General features: G+C 31.0%; 1 protein-coding gene across 1 annotated transcript; it reads right to left on the reverse strand.

Annotated features, from left to right (window-relative positions):
• Positions 1-913: 913 nt before the first annotated feature.
• LOC143044456 (GDP-fucose protein O-fucosyltransferase 3-like) lies at positions 914-17,718 on the reverse strand. The gene is made up of 6 exons (XM_076216486.1): positions 17,591-17,718; positions 15,898-15,958; positions 15,023-15,195; positions 14,130-14,533; positions 13,428-13,602; positions 914-3,992 (listed from the first exon to the last, which is right to left on the reverse strand). Exons 1-6 carry the CDS (start codon positions 17,672-17,674, stop codon positions 3,477-3,479), a joined length of 1,413 nt encoding a protein of 470 aa, XP_076072601.1. The 5' UTR covers positions 17,675-17,718; the 3' UTR covers positions 914-3,476.
• Between the last annotated feature and the right edge of the window lie 3,351 nt (positions 17,719-21,069).

The following is a 21,069-nucleotide window of genomic DNA, read 5'->3' on the forward strand; positions in this document are numbered from 1 at the left end:
TTAAAATATTCTCAACTTATTTGATGGAAACAACATAAAGGGGCATTTTTGGACCTGAACTCTGGAAAGGTAGAAGTAAAAATCTTCAATATCCAACTTGACCTTCATTCTGTCATAAGCAACAACATATCAAAGTTTAAAACCCATTGATTGAAGAGTTCTTAAATTTGTGCATTTAAACAACATACAGTGTCATTTTTTCAAACAATCAAGAACTATTACTCCTGAATGGGGAAAAAAATGTTAAAATATCTGACTTGATCTCCATTTTGATAATCAATAAAAACATATAAAATATTTGACAAGCATTGGTCAGACAGTTTATTACACAGGAACAACTCAGCTACTAGCTCAACCACCTGACATACAACCCAGATCAACAAGCATTTTGTGAGTATTGCATGGCAATACATAGTCCTTCACTGGTTAAAGAGTTCTTTGTATTGGAACAAAATACTAACATGATCTATAACTTGTCATGGTGTAAACTATATAACAAATATCAATTCAACATCTTCAAGCAAGACGAACAAAAAGTGTTGAAAGCTGATTATTTAGTGAAATTTTCGAAGTCCAAGGACCATAACTCTGCACAAAATCATAAGACTAGAAAAACATTCGGACTTGATCTGTAACTTATCATGATAAAACTATATAAACCAATTTTCAAATCAATATCTTCAAGAATGGAGAAAAAAGTGTGGAAAACTGATTTGCCTGACTGACAGATCGACAGAGTGACGGAGAGCAAACCTTAAGTCCCCTTCAACTTCGTCGGTAGGGGACTAATAATAATAGAACTTATAGAAAACCAAGTTTAAAATTAAATTTATTACAGTATTTTGAGTGTACCACTCTTTCATAGTAACATAGTCATGATGAGGCTACATATAAGCAAAGAGGGATAACTCTATTTTTCTTTAAATTTTATTTCACATGGGAATTAATTTCAGATTATGTTTTTAATATCCATATTGTTTATTTCCATAAACAGAGCAGTAATAAATAGAATAGATAAATGTAAAGTTGAACATAACATGAACTATAAATGTTACACATTCATACAGGATCAAATAAATTATTTGCAAACATCATACCCAATAGCTCTGATTATTATCAAGACTAAACAAAAATGAAAATTTAAGTTTTCAACTATATTACAGCACTAGTTTAAATAATTGTTATCTATTATAAAAATGTCCTTATATTTATATTGTAGAAGTCATACTTTTGATGAATTCATTTTCATGGATTTAAGAAAAAATATATTTCTGTAGATACATGATTTCGTGGTTTTGCCAAAGTTAGCTTACACAAATGTAATCCTATAAGAAATTTTAAAGTGGTTACACATGTCATCCACTAAAAATTGGTACCCAACAAATGATAATATATATCCACAGTATCAATAAACTTTAACTTTGTAATGTAAAAGCTAATAAGACAGGAGTTTAATTTTAGTTAAGAATATGATTATGTTCTAACTAGTATACACAAAATATTTCTAAATCATGCATTTGCACCAAATTATAACAATTTTAACACATTTTAAAATATCAAGTAACAAATACAAATATACATATATAAATAAGTCATAGTACATGGATTTCTTCTAATTAATGCATATTGAATCATGATGAACTTGTTGGATTCACAATCAATAAAAAATAACAAAATATATCTATTTAAAAATCATAAATATTATATCATAAAAAAATAGACAAAATACACTAATTTTGATTTGTAATAAGTCTGACTTAAAAATTAGTACAGAACATTTCCCTTTATAGTGCTGGTACAATAAAACAAATCAATAACATCATTTAACTAACAGTTCATGGCTATAATATAATATAAAACTGTTTTGTTTTAGTTTTACAAAAAAATCTACAGGAAAGATATTTTATATGGCCGTACTAGTGTACCTGTCTCCCCAAGTTTTTGCTGCCAAGAGACAAGGAAACAAGTAAAATGGATATATAACATTTTGGTCATAGAATAAATTAATCAGAACAGATCATTCATGAGTTCAACTGTTTAAATTTCATCAAAAATATAAAGAATTGTTAAGTTTTAAAATTGACTAAGCCTAATAGAAACAGGTTGATTCAGACAGAATAACTACCTGGTAGGATATGACATTATATATACCTGAAATCCATCTCAGCAAAAAAAGCCTGAGTAAGTTAGGAATAAAATTACTGTATTTTAAGAGATCCCTAAGTCAATTGGGACTAGATGGAAACATATCTGGAAATTCAGAATGGTTATTCCTATCCTTATATCAAAATGGTTTACATTGGTAAAAGGTTAAAAAAAAAAGACAAATGTCAGTTGTGATTGCTCTCTTCTGTTGTCAAATGACAAAAGGACTTATCGTAATAAATCATTAAATCACAAACTAACCTCTCTTGTTGTTCAACGACACAGAAATATACATTCTTATGTAATACTGTGGATTCATTTATTTTCGTGGGTATCAATTTTTCGTGGATTGAGGAAAACTTACATTTTCGTGGATATTTGAATTCGTGGTCTGAAGATTTCTGTCTATAAAGCCTATAGAAAATTTGTAATTCATTGAAAATGTGAATTCGTGGTTCACCTGTACCCACGAAACCCACGAAAATTGATATCCAACGAATAATAATGAATCCACAGTATTTCATGCATTGGTTGTAAAATTGATATATAACTAGTTGAGGGACTTCTCTCCATAGAACCGTTGATAGAAAATATAGCACTCACCGAAAGACACATGGCAATTTTGCAGGAATAAAATAAAAAGATAATAAAAATATGTATAAAAAATACTGATATATTTATACTGATAGAGTTTTCAGTCTCAAATTAAAATAAAAATGAAATTTCCCTAAACATCATAAATAAATATTTTTATGGTGTTTTTATAGAATGTATAAGAATAAGGACAAGTGGGTGCATGTCAATAAGACAACTAACCACCAAGGACTAAAGAACAAAGATATAACAACAGGTCACCATATGTATATAATTATGTATAAGAAAGCTACATTGTTCCAACTTGTTATGCAACAAACAATTCCTGAGTTTTTCCATGATCTCTCAAATAAACTTCATCTATACATAAGAATGATATATGTTACAGAAAAAGAATCATAAGTTATAGACATTTGAGACAGTTACAAACAAATTGCCCTCTTACATACATTACAAAGACTTAAGTCATGGTAAGTAACTCAGTTCTTATAGCAAAACAAAACTTTAATGCTAAAGGCCCAATAATAAAATAAATTTGAATTTATTCCAAAAAGAAAACATCCTTTATGTCAAATTCAAGGTCAACTTGCCCAGATTTTAAAGTTTTGATGGAAATGCACAACAAAATAAATGTTTTTTTGAATAGGGATTATTTTAAACTTTTACCAAATTATGAATTAACTAACTCTAATGTTAAAATACTAGACTGTATAATATGTAATCTAATTTGGTTGACGTCATCTTAGTTCATCCTTAATCGTTTTAGCTAATTGAAAAAGGTCTTTTTTAGAAAAGTTTTGTCCTAATGTTATAAGTCTGTTCACAGCTAATGCTAAATATTTTGATTTCTTAAATTCATAGTCCCAGGAAGAGCTTCCTCCTTCCTTACGCCTGCCATCGTTATGGTAAGTAACAGGACCTGGGCAACCGTAATGATCTTTCGTTGCCTGATATTTTACAGGTTCCTTTTTATTTCTCACTCGCTCATTTTTTTCATGAATCTTTTTACAAACATGGCACTGAAAACCTTCGATGAAATTAATTGTCTCCTCTTCCCAGTTACTTTGAACTGACCACTCTCGTTCTGATAATAATTTCTTTAAATACTGATTTGAGACACCCTTGGACTTCCAGTCTAGATACTTGGCATATTCCTCATCATTGTCGTTCAAGTATTTTATATAATCTGCTAGTTCTTTGACTGTTTTGAAATCTTCTACAACTATTGCTGAATAATTTGATGGTAAAAACTCCTAAAAAAGTAATTAATATTTCATTATTAAATATATCCAGTGCAATAACAGCAAATTTTAAATCAGAAAATAAGACATTATTTTTGTAAAGTACAACCCATGTTTGTGCCAGATTTTAACATGTACATTATTAAACAAAATTGAACAAAAATGTGTAACAAACAAATGCAATTACCTGATATGTTCACCTCAGTCATTTAGGGTTCAGTTTTTTCAACTTGGCACGCTGTCAAACATCCCACCAGACAACAAACACTTTAAGGAAGCAGTAATATTACTCACCTGCCATCTTTGTATAAAACTAACTCTTATCTTTCATATCATGCATGCACCATAGCAATAAGGAAGCATGAATGCAGGCAAGCTAAAATGTCTTTTCAGTTTTACTGATTATAATTGAAAGTTTTCAAGATAATGGTTTTACACTAGTCATTTTTGGGACCCGTTATAGTTTGCTGTTCGGTGTGAGCCACTGCTTCCTGTTGAAGGCCGTATTTTGACCTATAACGGTTTACTTTTACAAATTGCGACTTGGATGGAGAGTTGTCTCATAAGCACATATACCACATCTTATATCTATATACAACGGGTGCATAAATATAAGTAAGCATTGTCTGTGATGCAAAAAAAAATGAGCTCAATGTTAGATGAAACCTAACAAATTAACATGTGCAACTTACAACCACTCCATTAAACAAATATAGTTGATGACCTTCTGTTTACAGTGTATGACAAATGAACCGTACCATGGCAACCTAACTAGAGCATGAAAATGAGATCATGGTCAGATGAACATTGCCAAATGCAGACACCATATAGTTATTTTTTAATACCAATTATAGTTGATTGTTGGCTAAAATTGACCTGGCCAACTAAACCTTACCATTGACCAATTTACCATAACTAGAGGCTCTCAAGAGCCTGTAACGCTCACCTGACTCTACTTAGGTTTTTGAAATCATATAAAAAAAGAAATTTGGCTACAAAGTAAACACTTGGCCAGCACCTCATAAGGAAAGGAACATTCATGCTATGTTTGATATTCAATTCAGTGGTTCTCTAGGAGAAGACTTTTGTATATGCATTTCCCATAGGGTCCTATGTTAAACTAAGCCCCCTGCTGGTGGCCATCTTGGATGATGGATTGGCTACAAAGTAACAACACTTGGTCAGCACAATATAAGGAACATTCATGCCATGTTTGGTTTCATTCCATTCAGTGGTTCTCTAGAAGAAGTTCAAAATGTAAAAAGTTAATGACAATGCCAGACAACGACCACGGACGACGGACGCCAAGTGATGAAAAAAGCTCACTTAGCCCTTCAGGCCAGGTGAGCTAAAAATGAGATCAAGATCATACAATCTGTCCAGACTGACAGTCAGAATTCATGATTATGAAAAATAAAAAATTTCCTTCAGTGAAAATATTATCTCTCTTCATGTTGTAGAAAAAGAAATGTTCACTAAAATTTGATATAAAAAAGATAAAAAATAAAATGTTCAATTATTTGAAGCAATAAGTCTTCTGCTGTTCTTTTTATACCAATCCTTGTCTAGTCAATCCTATCAAAGCCTAAAAGATTGCACTTTACTCAACTGAATAATTAGATTAGCTTTGACAGTATTTTTCTGCCTCATATATTAAGTTGACAGGAAGACTTAGAAATTCTTTTTATTTTTCTCTAAAATAAAATTATTTTGTGCAAGATTTACTAATGTGACTTAAAATTTTGTATAGGCTTTTTATGTCAACTTTGGCAACAATATAAAATCAAATATCTACCAAAACATACGCTTCTATCTATCTCTCAATATATAATTTGCAAGATGAAATGCAAAGGTACCAAAACAAACCTGGTAAAATTGTCATCCAAGGGCAATAACTCTAATTAAGAGTCAACTGACAATTTGACCATGCCATACTTATTCATAGAACTTAACTTGATGATAAATTTTGCAACCAGAATTTTCTCTCCATCTATTACAGTGTTTGCAGTCACAGACATATCTTTAAACCAGGTGCTCCGCAGGGCGCAGCTTTATACGACCGCAGAGGTCGAACCCTGAACAGTTGGGGCAAGTATGGACAAAACATTCAAGCATGATACAGCTCTGAATTTGGATTGTGATCAAATTTTTGACATTACATGGGTTTTTTTTACACAAAACAAATGCCAAGATTTTACAAATCAATTAAAGATTTCTTCTTCAAACTTTTTAAATCTAAAATTAAATAGTTGACACAGCATAGGTTTCTGACACAGAATGAATGTGGTCTAATGAACTTAAAGGGTTTTTTTTGCCTTTGAACAAATCACTATGCTGTTGAATATTAATCCTCTCAAAAAAATGTTTGAAGAAATTTTCTTTTTATTTATGAAATCTGAAATGAGAAAAATTTAACCCCCCCCTTTTTTTCACATCCCCGTTTCCCTTTTTCAAAACTGATATCAATTCAAATTTCTAATGGAGTTTGCAACAATAACTACTCATTTAAATACATCATAAAATATTAAGATGTAAAAAAACTGCTTGTTATCACTGAATGGTAAAGATTATTTAAATTTATCAGTTGGTAGTAAAAAGTGTATATACATTGTATATTGTATATAACAAAGATTTAAGTTGATTCTGGACAAAGAAAGATAACTCCAATTAAAAAAAATTCTTGCTATTGCACAATATTGTGCAATAGGATATTTCTTGCTTACTATTCTGGACAAAGAAAGATAACTCTAATTAAAAAAAAATTTGCTATTTCACAATATTGTGCAATTAGATATTTCTTGCCATTGCACAATACTGTGCAATTGAAAAGACTTGCTATTGCACAATACTTAATATAATAATTTTAGATCCTGATTTGGACCAACTTGAAAACTGGGCCCATAATCAAAAATCTAAGTACATGTTTAGATTCAGCATATCAAAGAGGCCCAAGAATTCAATTTTTGTTAAAATCAAACTTAGTTTAATTTTGGACCCTTTGGACTTTAATGTAGAATTTGAAATTTGAAAACAGGACCAAAAATGAAGAATCTACATACACAGTTAGATTTGGCATATCAAAGAACCCCAAGGATTCAATTTTTGATGAAATCAAACAAAGTTTAATTTTGGACCCTTTGGACCTTAATGTAGACCAATTTGAAAACTGGACCAAAAAACTTCAATAATCAAGAATCTAAGTACATTTTTAGATTCAACATATCAAAGAACCCAACCGATTCATTTTTTGTCAAAATCAAACTTAGTTTAATTTTGGACCCTTTGGACCTTAATGTAGACCAATTTGAAAACGGGACCAAAAGTTGAGAATCTACATATACAGTTAGATTCGGCATATCAAAGAACCCCAATTATTCAATTTTGATGAAATCAAACAAAGTTTAATTTTGGACCCTTTGGGCCCCTTTTTCCTAAATTGTTGGGACCAAAACTCCCAAAATTAATACCAACCTTCCTTTTATGGTCATAAGCCTTGTGTTTAAATTTCATAGATTTGTATTTACTTATACTAACATTATAGTGCGAAAACCAAGAAAAATGCTTATTTGGGTCCCTTTTTGGCCCCTAATTCCTAAACTGTTGGGTCCTAAACACCCAAAATCAATACCAACCTTCCTTTTGTGGTCATAAACATTGTGTTTAAATTTCATAGATTTCTATTTACTTAACCTAAGGTTATTGTGCAAAAACCAAGAAAAATGCTTATTTGGGCCCTTTATTGGCCCCTTATTCCTAAACTATTGAAACCAAAACTCCCAAAATCAATCCCAATCTTTCTTTTGTGGTCATAAACCTTGTGTCAAAATTTCATAGATTTCTATTAACTTAAACTAAAGTTATGGTGCGAAAACCAAGAAAATGCTTATTTGGGCCCTTTTTGGCCCCTTATTCCTAAAATGTTGGGACCAAAACTCCCAAAATCAATACCAACCTTCCTTTTATGGTCATAAACCTTGTGTTAAAATTTCATAGATTTCTATTCACTTTTACTAAAGTTAGAGTGCGAAAACTAAAAGTATTCGGACGACGGACGACGACGACGACGCAGACGCCAACGTGATAGCAATATACGACGAAAATTTTTTCAAAATTTGCGGTCGTATAAAAAGATACACCAATGATGATTGTGGCCAAGTTTTGTTATAATTTTGTTCAGTGGTTTCAGAGGAAAAGATTTTTGTAAAGGTTAACAATGGACAAAAAACAACAAAGTTGTCACATGACAAAGGCTCACTTGGTCCTTTGGCCAAGTGAGCTAAATATAAGTATGGTGACCTAAAAATTTTTGAATTTCTTTTTCTTTTTTTTTAAAGGTAAATCATGTTTTATTAATAATTTTTCACATTTGTTAGTGGATACATCAAATACATGAAATACCGGTACCTTATCCCGGCCTCGTTAACTGTTAGTAGTATATAATAAATTTTGTTAGTACTTGTTAGTTAAATTTGTCTGTAAAAAATACATTTATAAATTATAATATAATCCAACTAATTGTTAGTCAATTACAAACAGAAAAAATTACAATATAAGCAAATCGTTCACATTTATAATTACGTTATTGTGTTCCGTAATATAAGTAACCTGACATGATTGAAGGATAATATAGTTCATGTGTTAATCGTTTCGCTTTGCATTATTATCAAACGGTAAGATATTATATGTTTATTATTATCGAAATGTGAATTTATGGTCTTTCCCCATAATATGTACCTTATTGTGTTTTGTTTTAAAGTTTTAGAATAGGTGTAATTTAAGGGTTTTTCTTAACGGCCGCTGAGATGTCAATCTTTATTTTGCATTTGTAGTATTTATTTTAGAGATACTCAAGTAAATATTTTCTAGGTTATGTTTCGAAACTATATATGAATATAGTTGTTCACATATTTTATAATCTAATAGTTTAAAGAAATTTTTTAAATTTGCGAATTAGATTACTTTTACGTTTTTTTACACATCTGATAACTTCAAAATATAATTCAAATTCTTTTTTGAAGATGTTGTATATGTCGGCGGATTTTATACTTTGTTTCGACGTGTAAAATGATTTGTAAATTGAGAAACCTATCAACGTTATAATAAGATTTATGTCATTATAATGTTGGTCTCCTATTTTATATCCAAAGACCATATCTATTTAGTTTATTTTCTTACAGAAGTTTATGATATTCATTTTTTCTGTTATTTTATTCCACAAGTCTTTTAAAAATTCACAATCGATAAAAAAATGTTGATAATTGGCTGTACATTTGCATACACTCTGACGAATTAGATATTTTCCATTTGAAAAGATTTTCTGTGTTCGGCAATATATATAGCTAAATAATTTCCATTTATAAACTTCAAGTTTGTTTGTGTATATTTCTTTGTTTGTAAATGATAAGGAGTGTCTAATTTGTAATGGTTTTACGCCTAATATTCTTTGCCATTTGATTATTCCAATGTTTGGAATTATTTTGCTTTGTATAAAATATTGATAGACGGTTTTGTTATCAAGATCTGCTCAATTCATTCCTGTTTCATTCATTCTGATTATTTTTTCGTTAATACTAACTCGGGTTTTAACAGATTTATTTGTTTTCAGGATATCTATCCAACATTTTGGAATAGCTTTTTTTTAGTATTGATAGTTCGGCTATCCAGTTGTGTTTTATTTCTAACATATGCAATATTGTCTTTTCGTTGATTTGACAGTTTTCGTAAATAATTTCATTAATATAGATTATATTGCTTCTGATCCAATTGAGCATCAATAATGGTTTATTTTTTATTTTTATGTTTTTATTACCCCATATAATTTCTTTGCGTATTTCTCTATAGTTATCGGGTGATTTAGTTTGACCTCCACCTTTCCATATCCAGCATTTAGGTGGCACGGTAGTATTTGCATTCCAGAATTTAGGTTGCTCTTTTGTGTACCCTACTTAGGTAAATGTATCTAAACAGTGTGATTGGACAAAAAATACAGTATCAACTGAACATACTTTCCCAAACTGAGGGATGAATCAGGTGTAGAAAAATATGAAATAATTTTACATACAGATGAAAATGAATTTTTGAGAATTTTTTTAAATTTTGTATTCACTGCACCATAAAAGACCTAAAATTACTAGTGGCCTTAGGTTTCTAAAAATAGCAAAAAAAGTAAACGGTCATGATACATATTCAAATTCATTTCTGAATAGTAAAATGAAAGTACTTCAGTTAAGTGTGAATGTAGATTTTTTTGCAGTGTTAGAAAGTGGTGAAAATTCTAAAAAGGCTATCATTATCCCTATGGGCCAGGAAATACTACCGTGCCACCTTTAACAATATCCAGATAAAATTCAGTTATTATTTTAAGTGGTTTTAAATTTTTAAGTTCTAAATTCATTTTGAAGATAAGGAAGTTATTCTCGTATTTATCAAAAAAGAATCTCGGAATAATTGACCAATTTTCATGTTTTGACTCCATTAATATTGATACCCATTTAATTTTAAGTGTATTAAAGTAGCTGTCGATATCTATCATATTGAGTCCTCCATTACTGTAATCTGCTATGAGAGTTGACCTTTTTAATTTATCTTGTTTACCATTCCAAATGAAATTAAAAATTTCTCTTCCTAGATTGTCGCTATATGTTTTATTTATGACTGTCATACTTGCTAAGTATGTGAATTGTGGAATAATAAGTGATTTGATTATCAGAATTTTACCAATGATAGTAAGACGTCTTTTTTCCCAAGATTTCATGAGTTTTTTGGCTTTTTCAAACTTATTTTCCCAATTTAATTTTGGGCATTCTGCTTCTGTGCCGAAATACAATCCTAACACTTTAACGGGTTTATCTGTGAATTTTATATTATCTACTTTATCTTTACAACTTTTTAGTTTTCCTATCCAAATACCTTCCGTTTTGTTTTTATCTAATTTAAGACCAGAAAATGTGCCAAATATTTCAGTAACGTTAAACGCTGCTATAATTTCATTTTTTGATTTAAGAAACAGAGTGGTGTCATCTGCTAACTGGGAAATTTTCAAAATTTGTTTTGAATGGTCAAGTTTGATTTCAAAACCTTTAATGTTATAATCATTCCTTAATTTACATGCCATGATTTCAACTGCGATCACAAAGAGAGTTTGGTACATAAAGGTCCATTTTAAAGTATCAAATGCTTTTGAAAAGTCTAGAAACAAAATTGCACCTTCAACATTAAATTTGTCAGCGTAATCTATGATGCCTTGTATTTGTCTGAGATTGAAGCCAATATATCGTTTTTTTTTATATATCCTGTTTGGTCTGCATTTATTATTAAATTTAGTACATTTTTTATTCTTTGAGCTAATGTGTAAGATAGTATTTTATAGTCTGAGTTTAATAAGGAGATTGGCCTATAAATTTGAAAAATCTAGTGGATTATTCTTTTTGTATATAAGATAAAGAATACTTTGTCTTTGAGAAAATGATAGCTTTTGCCTGTCGTAGCTTGTATTAAAGATGTTAACAAGGATTGGGCCTAATGATTGCCAAAACCTTTTACAGAAATTTGTGCTACCATCTTTACCTGGGCTTTTATTGGGCTTTAAATTATTTACTTCTAGTGTTAATTCATCTATTGTAACATATCCGTCACACGTCTGACTTTCTTGTTTTGATAATTTATTTTTTACTTCGGTACTGTTAATATATTCCCATGATTAGGCAATGTTTCCATTTTCTTTTGAATATAGTTTTTTCGTAAAATTTCTTTTCAATTTGAAGTATTTCACTTTGATCTGTAACAATATTTCCTTGGTCATCTTTTAGTTTTATTATTGTTTTTTTTTTTTGTTTGTTTATTTTTTTCTAGGCCTAAAAAGTAAGCTGTATTTTTTTCGCCTTTTTCTACCCAATCTTGTTTCGATCTTAATTGGCAGTCTTTAGCTTTATATTCATAATGTTTTTCTAACTTATTTTGAATTTGATTAATTTTTTGCAAAATATCGTTGTTTTCATTTTTCTGATATTTTTCAGTTAAGATTGTTAATTTTTTTTCCATTTGCTTAATTGCATTATTTTTATTGTAAGCTCTACTTTTGCAATAATTTATTGTAAACAGTTTAATATCAAGTTAAATCGCATCCCAAGGAAGATGCACATTCGTAGTTGTGTCTTGCATGATGGTTTTGTATTTTGCAATTACAAAAATGTATTATTTCTATTTCTTTACAATATTCATATTCTTCTAAAATAGCCAGTATCCTGGACCTCTACTTTCGGCCGTTACGCTTTGTAATTTAAGAGACATGCTTGGTGGTCTGTGCTTTTTATTAATGCGGGTCTTATGTCGCTTGATTTTGTATTGAGCACAAAAAGTAAAAAAAAAAAAGTAATCAATTCGACTTGCTTGACTGAAGTTTTACCTTTTCCATGTAAACTGTATTTTTTTAGGATTTAAACATTGCCATATATCGATTAGATTGTGTGTTTTAATTAAAGATTTTTATGAAATCAGACAGATTTTTTAAAATCTTGTTTCTTTCCGTTTCTATGTTTAGTGCATGTATGTTGATGAGCGAATAAATGATATTTTCTATTTCTATGTTGAACATTAGTATTCTACCGTCTTTGTCTTTGTTTTCATTGATTACTTTACATTCTAACTTATTATCAATGATAATGGCTACCCCTTTACTTTGGGTTGTACCATGACTAGAATAGATAAGGTTACTAGTTTCAGTATATAATTTTTTTTCAATATTTTCATCAAAGTGACTTTCTTGTATTAAAGTTATAAGACTTTTTTGAGATTATCCATTGATAAAATCTTGTTCTTTTCTCTTTATCTCTGAGTCCTTTAACATTCAGTGTACATATATGGATGTCTTTTATCATATTGATTGTTTTTAAATTTGTTTTATTTAAAGTAAGCTTGACTGACTCGTAACTACTTTCTTTGTTGATAAATTCTAAAGGTGTAACACGTGACATCCTGATGGTTAAGTTGTTTAAAGCTGTTACTTTTAGTGCCATTCATTAAAATTTCAAAGTTTTTTATTATTTTGATTCTAATCTTAGGTGGTTTATGTATTCTTTCCTTACTTAGTGCACTTTTAATTTTAAAAAGTGAAGATAAAAATAGGCATTTTTTTGTCTTCACACATACACAGTTGTTGTTTATATAAATATATTTTTCTGGGACTTTCAATTTTTTTTTTAGCTTTTTTCCCAAATGTGCCTTGTGTAGACAAAATTTCCACTAGCCGAATTTATTTTTCAATGTGTACAAAAATTGATGAAATGTATATCTGCATAAAATAAGAAAGAAAAAGTATTTTATTACATCAAAGAGAGACGAAAGATACCAAAGGGACAGTCAAACTCATAAATCTAAAACAAACTGACAACGCCATGGTTAAAAATGAAAAAAATTATGAGAAACTATTTTTTTCTTGAAAATACTTACCTTTACTTTAGGTGATCCTAAAATAATGGGCACAGATCCTAGATGAAATGGCCTCCATAACTTTTCTGTCATATAGTCAGGACACAAACCATTCTCCATTGCCAGGGAGAATTTATATTTAGCATTCAGCTTATAGAATTCCTTGTGATCCATTCCTTCAATAGGGTCTCTTAAGCTGAAATGGAATCCTATAAACTAAAGCACAAAATCGCAGGATATCATTCAAATTCATGCTTTTTCAAAATCTGAAGAACTGTTTTAGAAAATATTAACACAAACCAAGACTCCATGATGCAATCTGAATATGACTCAATTAAAGTAACAAAAGAGATTTGGAAGAATAAAGCACCAGCCAGACAAGTTTTAGGAACATTTTGCCGAATTTGGTATCCAGCTCAAACGCAGCCCAAAATATTTTTTGTCAGTGTGTTGATTATTACAAAATACAGAGTCACAACCTGTGCAAATACTTTTTTAGCAAGGATCGAGCTACAAAGTGCGAAAACTAAAAGTATTCGGACGACGACGACGACGACGACGACGACGACGACGACGACGACGACGACGACGACGACGACGACGCCAACGTGATAGCAATATACGACGAAAAATTTTTCAAATTTTGCGGTCGTATAAAAATTAATGGTGTGTTCAGAAATTATATCATATGATTTTCTTTCTCACTCTTGAAGTGATACTTACTTTGTTGGTAAATCTTTATTGTGCAGACAGGTTCCATAAGAATCAACATTTATATACTCCATCAATATCTTAGTGTACTGGTCTCTCCCTGATGGAACCTCACAGTCACTTTGTGTATAAATAAGGGGAGATAACTCAGATAGGAATTTATTCTTCTCTTTAATTGGTACAATGTATGTTTGATCTTCTAACCATTTTATACTATCTACATATTGTGTAGATATTGGATAGGATGATTCTCTGCGGAATGTTGATGTGTAATTAAACAACTCCATGATTTCTTCATGTGAGAATAAGTAATTGTTTTTTGGAGATTCTTCATGTAGCAGTCCCCAGTCATGGTTGGGTTTCCGAGGAACAGGTAGGTCGAATGGCTTGAAGTCTGTTCCATAAAATATAAATGCCTGAAAATTAAAATGAAATAACAAGTAATAATGATTGAATAATTTGTGTTTAACTCCCCTTTCAGCACTATTGGTTTATAATTAAAAGAGCTATGAAGCCAGAACGAATTAGTATAGAATATGTTTACTTACAATCCCCCTCCCCACTTACAGAAGAAAAAAAATGTTTACCAATTCATATTTTCTGATTGTTGAACTAGTTCAAGGTTTATCATATACAGTTTTAAAAGGGACCATATCTTTATTCTTACGAGGAATTCTGAGCATGCTTGGAGGTTGCTCTGAGCTTTTGGACAAGGTAGGCTCCCATCTGCTTTTTATGAGAAATCATTATTATGTTTCACAGTTAATTCTTACCTGTCATTTATCAAGGTCTTTGTAGTTTTAAAAGAGATCATAGATTTATTCTTAGAAGGATGCTCTAAGCTTTTTAAGGTAGGCTACTCTCAGCATTTTATGTGACAATCATTATCAATAATTAATACATACCTGTAATTTATCATGATCTTTATATAGTCTGTTATTTGTAAAGAAACATTTAACATCTCCACATGTTTTGTAACTTCCTACATCCCCAGTAAATGGGGTCCACCACAAGATAATTGGTTTTGTTACTGTTTCATTTGGAATAGAATCTTTCTGTTCATATTTAGGTTTACTTTCTGGAAGTTGATAAATAATATAGGTACCAGGTTTGTCTACAATTTCATCTTAAGTCTTAAATATCAAAAGCAAACTAAGTGGATCGTGCAGGCTAATAATTTACAAAACTAGTGAAACTGTTAGCTACTGTTTACTAACCATACGTACCCATCTGAAGAGTTTGAAAACAGAAAGTTGATGAAGGATGAATCTGAAATTTTTTCACTTAGTAAAGCATCATATACTACTCATACTGACAAGACATTTCAGTAGGTCTTTAAAAAAAGCACAAAATATTCATTCTTAAGTCTCTTGACCATTATGCGTTAGAAAATATATAAATATTTCACTTGGTAAAATTTGATGATCCATAAATGTATAACACACCACATACAAATAAAATGTTCACATGAAATCTGACAACTTATTTCAGAAATCTCCCCCTCATATGTAGTTCCCTAGAAATGCAATGCATACTTGACCATTATGTGTTAGACAATATATATATTAACAATATATGTACATTGTCAGAAAATATAAATTATTTGTACGAAATTTAGAAACAGGAGGAAAAGTGTATCTTTCCAAATGATTTCAACATACTTGAAACGTGAACAGAGAAAAGGATTCCAAAAATCAACTGTTACCCAGAAAGAAATATCCATATTACAGATTGCTTTATATGGAAGCAAGACTGTATTTGTATATATATGTAAACTTACCCTCATCATTATTATTCAAATAATCATTCAGTAGAAAATCATCTCTTACATCTTCAAATGTCTGCAAAAGAAAATTAATAAATTTATTTAAAGTAGGTATACATAGGTCATTTTGAAAGATTGTCATTTGATCAACAAGAAAAAGTTAGGCACAATGGATTATGGGAGCTGATTTATGCAAATTACCCTAGGTCAATATGAATACATACATAACACCTCGTTCATTTACGATGCAAGTAAGATAAATGTTTGAGTGTTTCCGATTGTTATCATGGTTGGCTACTAAATGCTCAATACCGATCTCCAATTAAGGGTTTGAAGAAATATACAGAATGCTGAAATTAGCATAAATATTTGCATACTTCAGTCTCAAGGCAGCAAAGTCTCTTGTAACTTTTGAAAATAAAAATAAAAATGTCTGAATCAATGGGTCACTGTGAAAACTAAAGGGTTATAATTGCCTATGTACATTTGCTACTTATAATTATGGACTGAACTGTACCTATTAATGCTAATAATGTTTTATGTTTAATTACAGATGACCATGGTCATTGTTCTACATTAAAGACATGTGTGAATAATTAGACATTGTTCTTATTTATGACCAAGGTCATCTATAGCCTATAGGTGGTCTTCAAATTATCAAAACATTTCCGAAGGATCCTACGTTCAACTGTTGATTATTACTCCGACAGAACTTATTCCACAACGTAAATCTAGTCGTGCTAGTAGACCACTTGCCTGGCATTCCGATTATAGTATGAATTAACAATCATGACATTGAGATTTTGAATTTTCGATATGAATTTCAACTAACAGAGATTAGAGTGAATATCATCTTAGTCATATTACAGTGTACAAGTATTTGCCACCTTTAATGGAACATTACAGGAACCAAAAACTTAAGGGGAGATAGAGGGTTATAATTGCCTATGTACATTTGCTACTTATAACTATGGACTGAACTGTGCCTATTAATGCTTATAATGTTTTATGTTTCATTACAGATGACCGTGGTCATTGTTCTACATTAAAGACGTGTGTGAATAATTAGACATTGTTCTTATTTAAAAACTGTCTAAATATGAGAAAATAAAGGGTGGCAGGTAGATGAAACTTTAAAAAAAAATGAAGAGATAAATGAAAAAAAAAATGAACATATTGATGTTAGATTTATATAATTCCAATGTCGTCAGGCGGCCCCAGAAGCAACAAAGCAGCACATCCATTTTGGATGGGGAAATATCCACCTTTTGATATGGGACGAGCTCTGACAAGCGTTGGATGTCAGAGTAATCTCGGACTAACATAACCCTATGGACCAGGTGAGCTAAAAATAAAGCTCAATTGGCCCTATGGGCAAGGTGAGCTAAAAACTCAGATTGGTTTAAATACCATTTATCTTTATTCTTAGTGAATACATATGTACTTGACCATTGTGTTGACTTCAATAAGTCAGAAAAACTGAATTCAAACTTTTTTAAACATTTTGGAAAATATTAAAATTTGTAATATTTTTTTTTTAAATTGGGATGAAACGACTCTGTTTATGGGCTGATCGACACAGATCTTAGACTACTCTAGGTAAAATTATCAGATCGAAAAAATGAAACAAGCCGGCAAATATGACAGTATGTCACATGTTGGGTGCTGTCCGATGAGGAAGAATTACGTGTCTCTTGGACATACTTACATCATTCATTATCAGCAAAAACAATAAAATTGTGCAAAATAACAGCAAAAACAAAATAAGGAAGCATCTGAACAATTTTCGCATGTTTTTGTTGACAAATTTTCGTAAGATTTCGGACTTTAAGAAAAGTCTAGAGACTATTTCAATCAGCCAATTACCTCATGGTAACAACGCACAACAATGTACAATAAAATCAAAACACTGACGTACTGTTTTCTCTAAATACCTCTGCATGCTTACTTTTATCATTTTATGTTATTTCCTAGTCCAGGGGCGGATTTAGGCGCGGGAGTGGCAGGCGTGCACCCCCCTAAAATGTGCAAAGCATGGGTTGTCTTCAACTTATTTGAGTATCAAAAGAGACCATTCCATCTTTTTTAACATTCAAAGTATATAAAACAGTCAGTTTAACAGAATCAACGTGATTAATTTACGGACTGACCTACGGTTTATTCAAGTTCTATAAATATTATAGACTGCCTTATATACTTCAAAGGAAGGTGTCAAACGCGAATCTGCGTTTGAAGAAAAATATAATAGGTTTTTAGCAGTTAAAGTACAAATAATTGTTACATTACATTGCGATTTCTGGTTTTTATAATCAATTTCTTGATAATCGAAGTTCCTAAACATCTCTTACCCTTACTCACTTTCACAATTTCATCATGGCACGGCCAAGAAAACGTCCAGGTGAGATTCTTTCTAAGATATAGAAATACTGTTTCAAGCGAAAGGTTAGTTTATGATGATTTGTAACTCTGTGTCTTTATATATTTCTTACTTGCAACCTGAAAATCAACGTTTCTATATTTCTCTATGTTATTTTTTTTTACTTTTTCACTTTATTCTTTATTTTCCTGCCAATTGATCTTTATTATATTCGACCTAAACATGCTTCAAATATTTGCCACTGGACGTTTAACAACAATACAACAATCAATCAATATTTTCTTTATATTTCATCACCTCTGTAAGTCCTCTATATTCTATTTTATTAACCAACTAAGTGCATTATTGCCAAAAGTGACTGTTTATTAAAAATTACATATTTTCTGTAATGGCCCTGTTTTTCTGTAATGGCCCTGTTTTTTCCGTAATGGCCCTGTTTTTCTGTAATGGCCCTGTTTTTTCTGTAATGGCCCTGTTTTTCTGTAATGGCCTTGTTTTTTCTGTAATGGCCCTGTTTTTCTGTAATGGCCCTGTATTAATGCCCAGTTTGTCTGTATTAAGCCCTGTTAGGGTTTTTAATAAAGTTAATAAAACTAAGTTGTAAAGAGTATAATACCTTTTAGTATTTTATTTAATTTAGTAACCAGCAACCATTATTAAAGAACCATATAAAGGGATCACTGTTCATCCTGTTTTAACACATATATATATCTCTTTCAACATAATATCTTGGATATTTGGTATATCTAAAGCTTTATAATGGTGAAGTACAAATTACTTTGTTCAAACTAAACTGTCATTACAAGAGTAAGACAGTACATCAAGTTAGCAGCAACACATACACTTTTGTTCAGTTGGTTAATAAATGTATTAAGAAATGGGTGTTTTTATAATGGCCCTGTTATATGTCCTCGGTCAGTAATAATGGCCTCGGATGTCTGTAATAGCCCTCGGCGTTGTCTCGGGCCATTATAGACTTCCTCGACCATTATTACTGACCTTGGACATATAACAGGGCCATTATAAAAACACCCATTCATTAATACTATAATCTATATTTTTTTGGCCTCGCTTCAAGACTTGCTTTTTTGCACATTATTCTAATATCTGTAATACACTGACCTTCATATCCTTATAAATGGTGACCTTTTGCATAGCCTCATACATGTATGTAAATGGTAATTGAAACAAGGAAAATGAAAACAAATATGACTGCATGTTTGGGCTTTTAGAGAAATGTATAAGTCCTAGATTCTGTTACAAAGCAAATTTTAACGAAAATCAATAGCATTTTATCTATAATTAATTATTAGGAAATGTCAATTCATTTCCCCTGGACCGGGGGAAAGCATTAGGGGAAAGGGTAAAACAAATTGTTGACTTCCCTTGAAAATAAGAGGGGAATGAAATATGACATTCCGTTTAAAAAACATATCTTGTAAGTTATCAACCAATAGATAGCTTAATTAGTTGCTGAATAAATTCACAAAAAGACAGTTTTGAAAAAAAAACGTACATTTACAGGAAATGTTATTGTGAGTACTGTATTTTGGAATGAAGAGATACCCAAAAATAGATGTATACCAACATTATCGACATTAAACATATATGTGTACCCAAGGATTTGTATAGTAAGACTATACAAATCCTTGGTGTACCTTTTCTTGAAATACACATAGAAGTTTCACCTGGTAATCGATCTTAATCGGGATTATATTATAAACCAATACAAATTTGAGCTATTCCAATCAACATGTAAATGTATTTTACATAAAAGCTTTTGCATAGAGACGTAATGACACACAGGTGTCAATATTTACACACCCACCGATAAGTTGTCATAAATCACGCATGTGAACACTAGTATTAATTAACAGCCAGTTTAAGAAGTATAGTCAAGCTGTGACAATTTCCTCACTAGATAAGAAGTTTCAGTAGCAATAAAATTATGTTAGAAACAAATTTTGGTGACCTGAACTGGGGAGGAGGCACGTGCCCCCTATGCCCCCGGTAAATCCGCAACTGGGCACTACCTCCGAAAATCAGATAAAAGTAAAAACAGATATAATGAAAGGACAATTAAAAATCACGTAGAAAGTAGACATTTTCGTTTGCAAAATCTAATACTAGTATTGGTCAGGTGAGCTGTTGTGATCTGTCTCGTTTCACTTTGCTTCCGTCGGTCCGCCCGTCTATCTTTCAACTCTTCATTTTCCATCGTCTTAACCAAGTGTGTCGGGGCTGGTGTTTGGAGTGTTGAAGTAATTCTTAAGTGAACCGGTTTCATTTCAGATTATTGAAACCATGTACAATTGGCTTAGACACATTGACGATCTGAAAACAAGGGTTATTTATTTTTGTGATGTTTCTGTATTTATTTTTGTCACAACTACCAGCACCCTGTCTTTCAATGATTGGTTGAGATATTTGGTTGAGGTGTTCTGGTTATAGGTTGGTTTGCATAGGAACACAGAATCAAAATAAAATGTTCGCATGATCTCCAGCTTCTGTTTTTTGAGCTGCAGCTTTATAACTGTAGCTTTATAAACTCATACATATGCAATATGAATCTCTTAGTTAGGGGTGTTAGGAGATTGTTGAAGATTTTTCTAATTTGTAGGAGACATTGCCATCATAACTCGAAGACATTTTACCGCAAAAAGGTGGGTGGGTATAGAGTCCAAATATATATTTTTTTTGTCTTCTGATTGACCAAGTTGGGATCAGAATATTTTTTAAAGAAAAAAACCCATCCCAACCCTTTAAATTATATGGTCGTTCACTTAGGGAGCTACCATTTGATTTCTAGA

Source organism: Mytilus galloprovincialis, chromosome 9 (genome assembly GCF_965363235.1).
Source record: "Mytilus galloprovincialis chromosome 9, xbMytGall1.hap1.1, whole genome shotgun sequence".
Taxonomy (NCBI): Eukaryota; Metazoa; Mollusca; class Bivalvia; order Mytilida; family Mytilidae; genus Mytilus; species Mytilus galloprovincialis.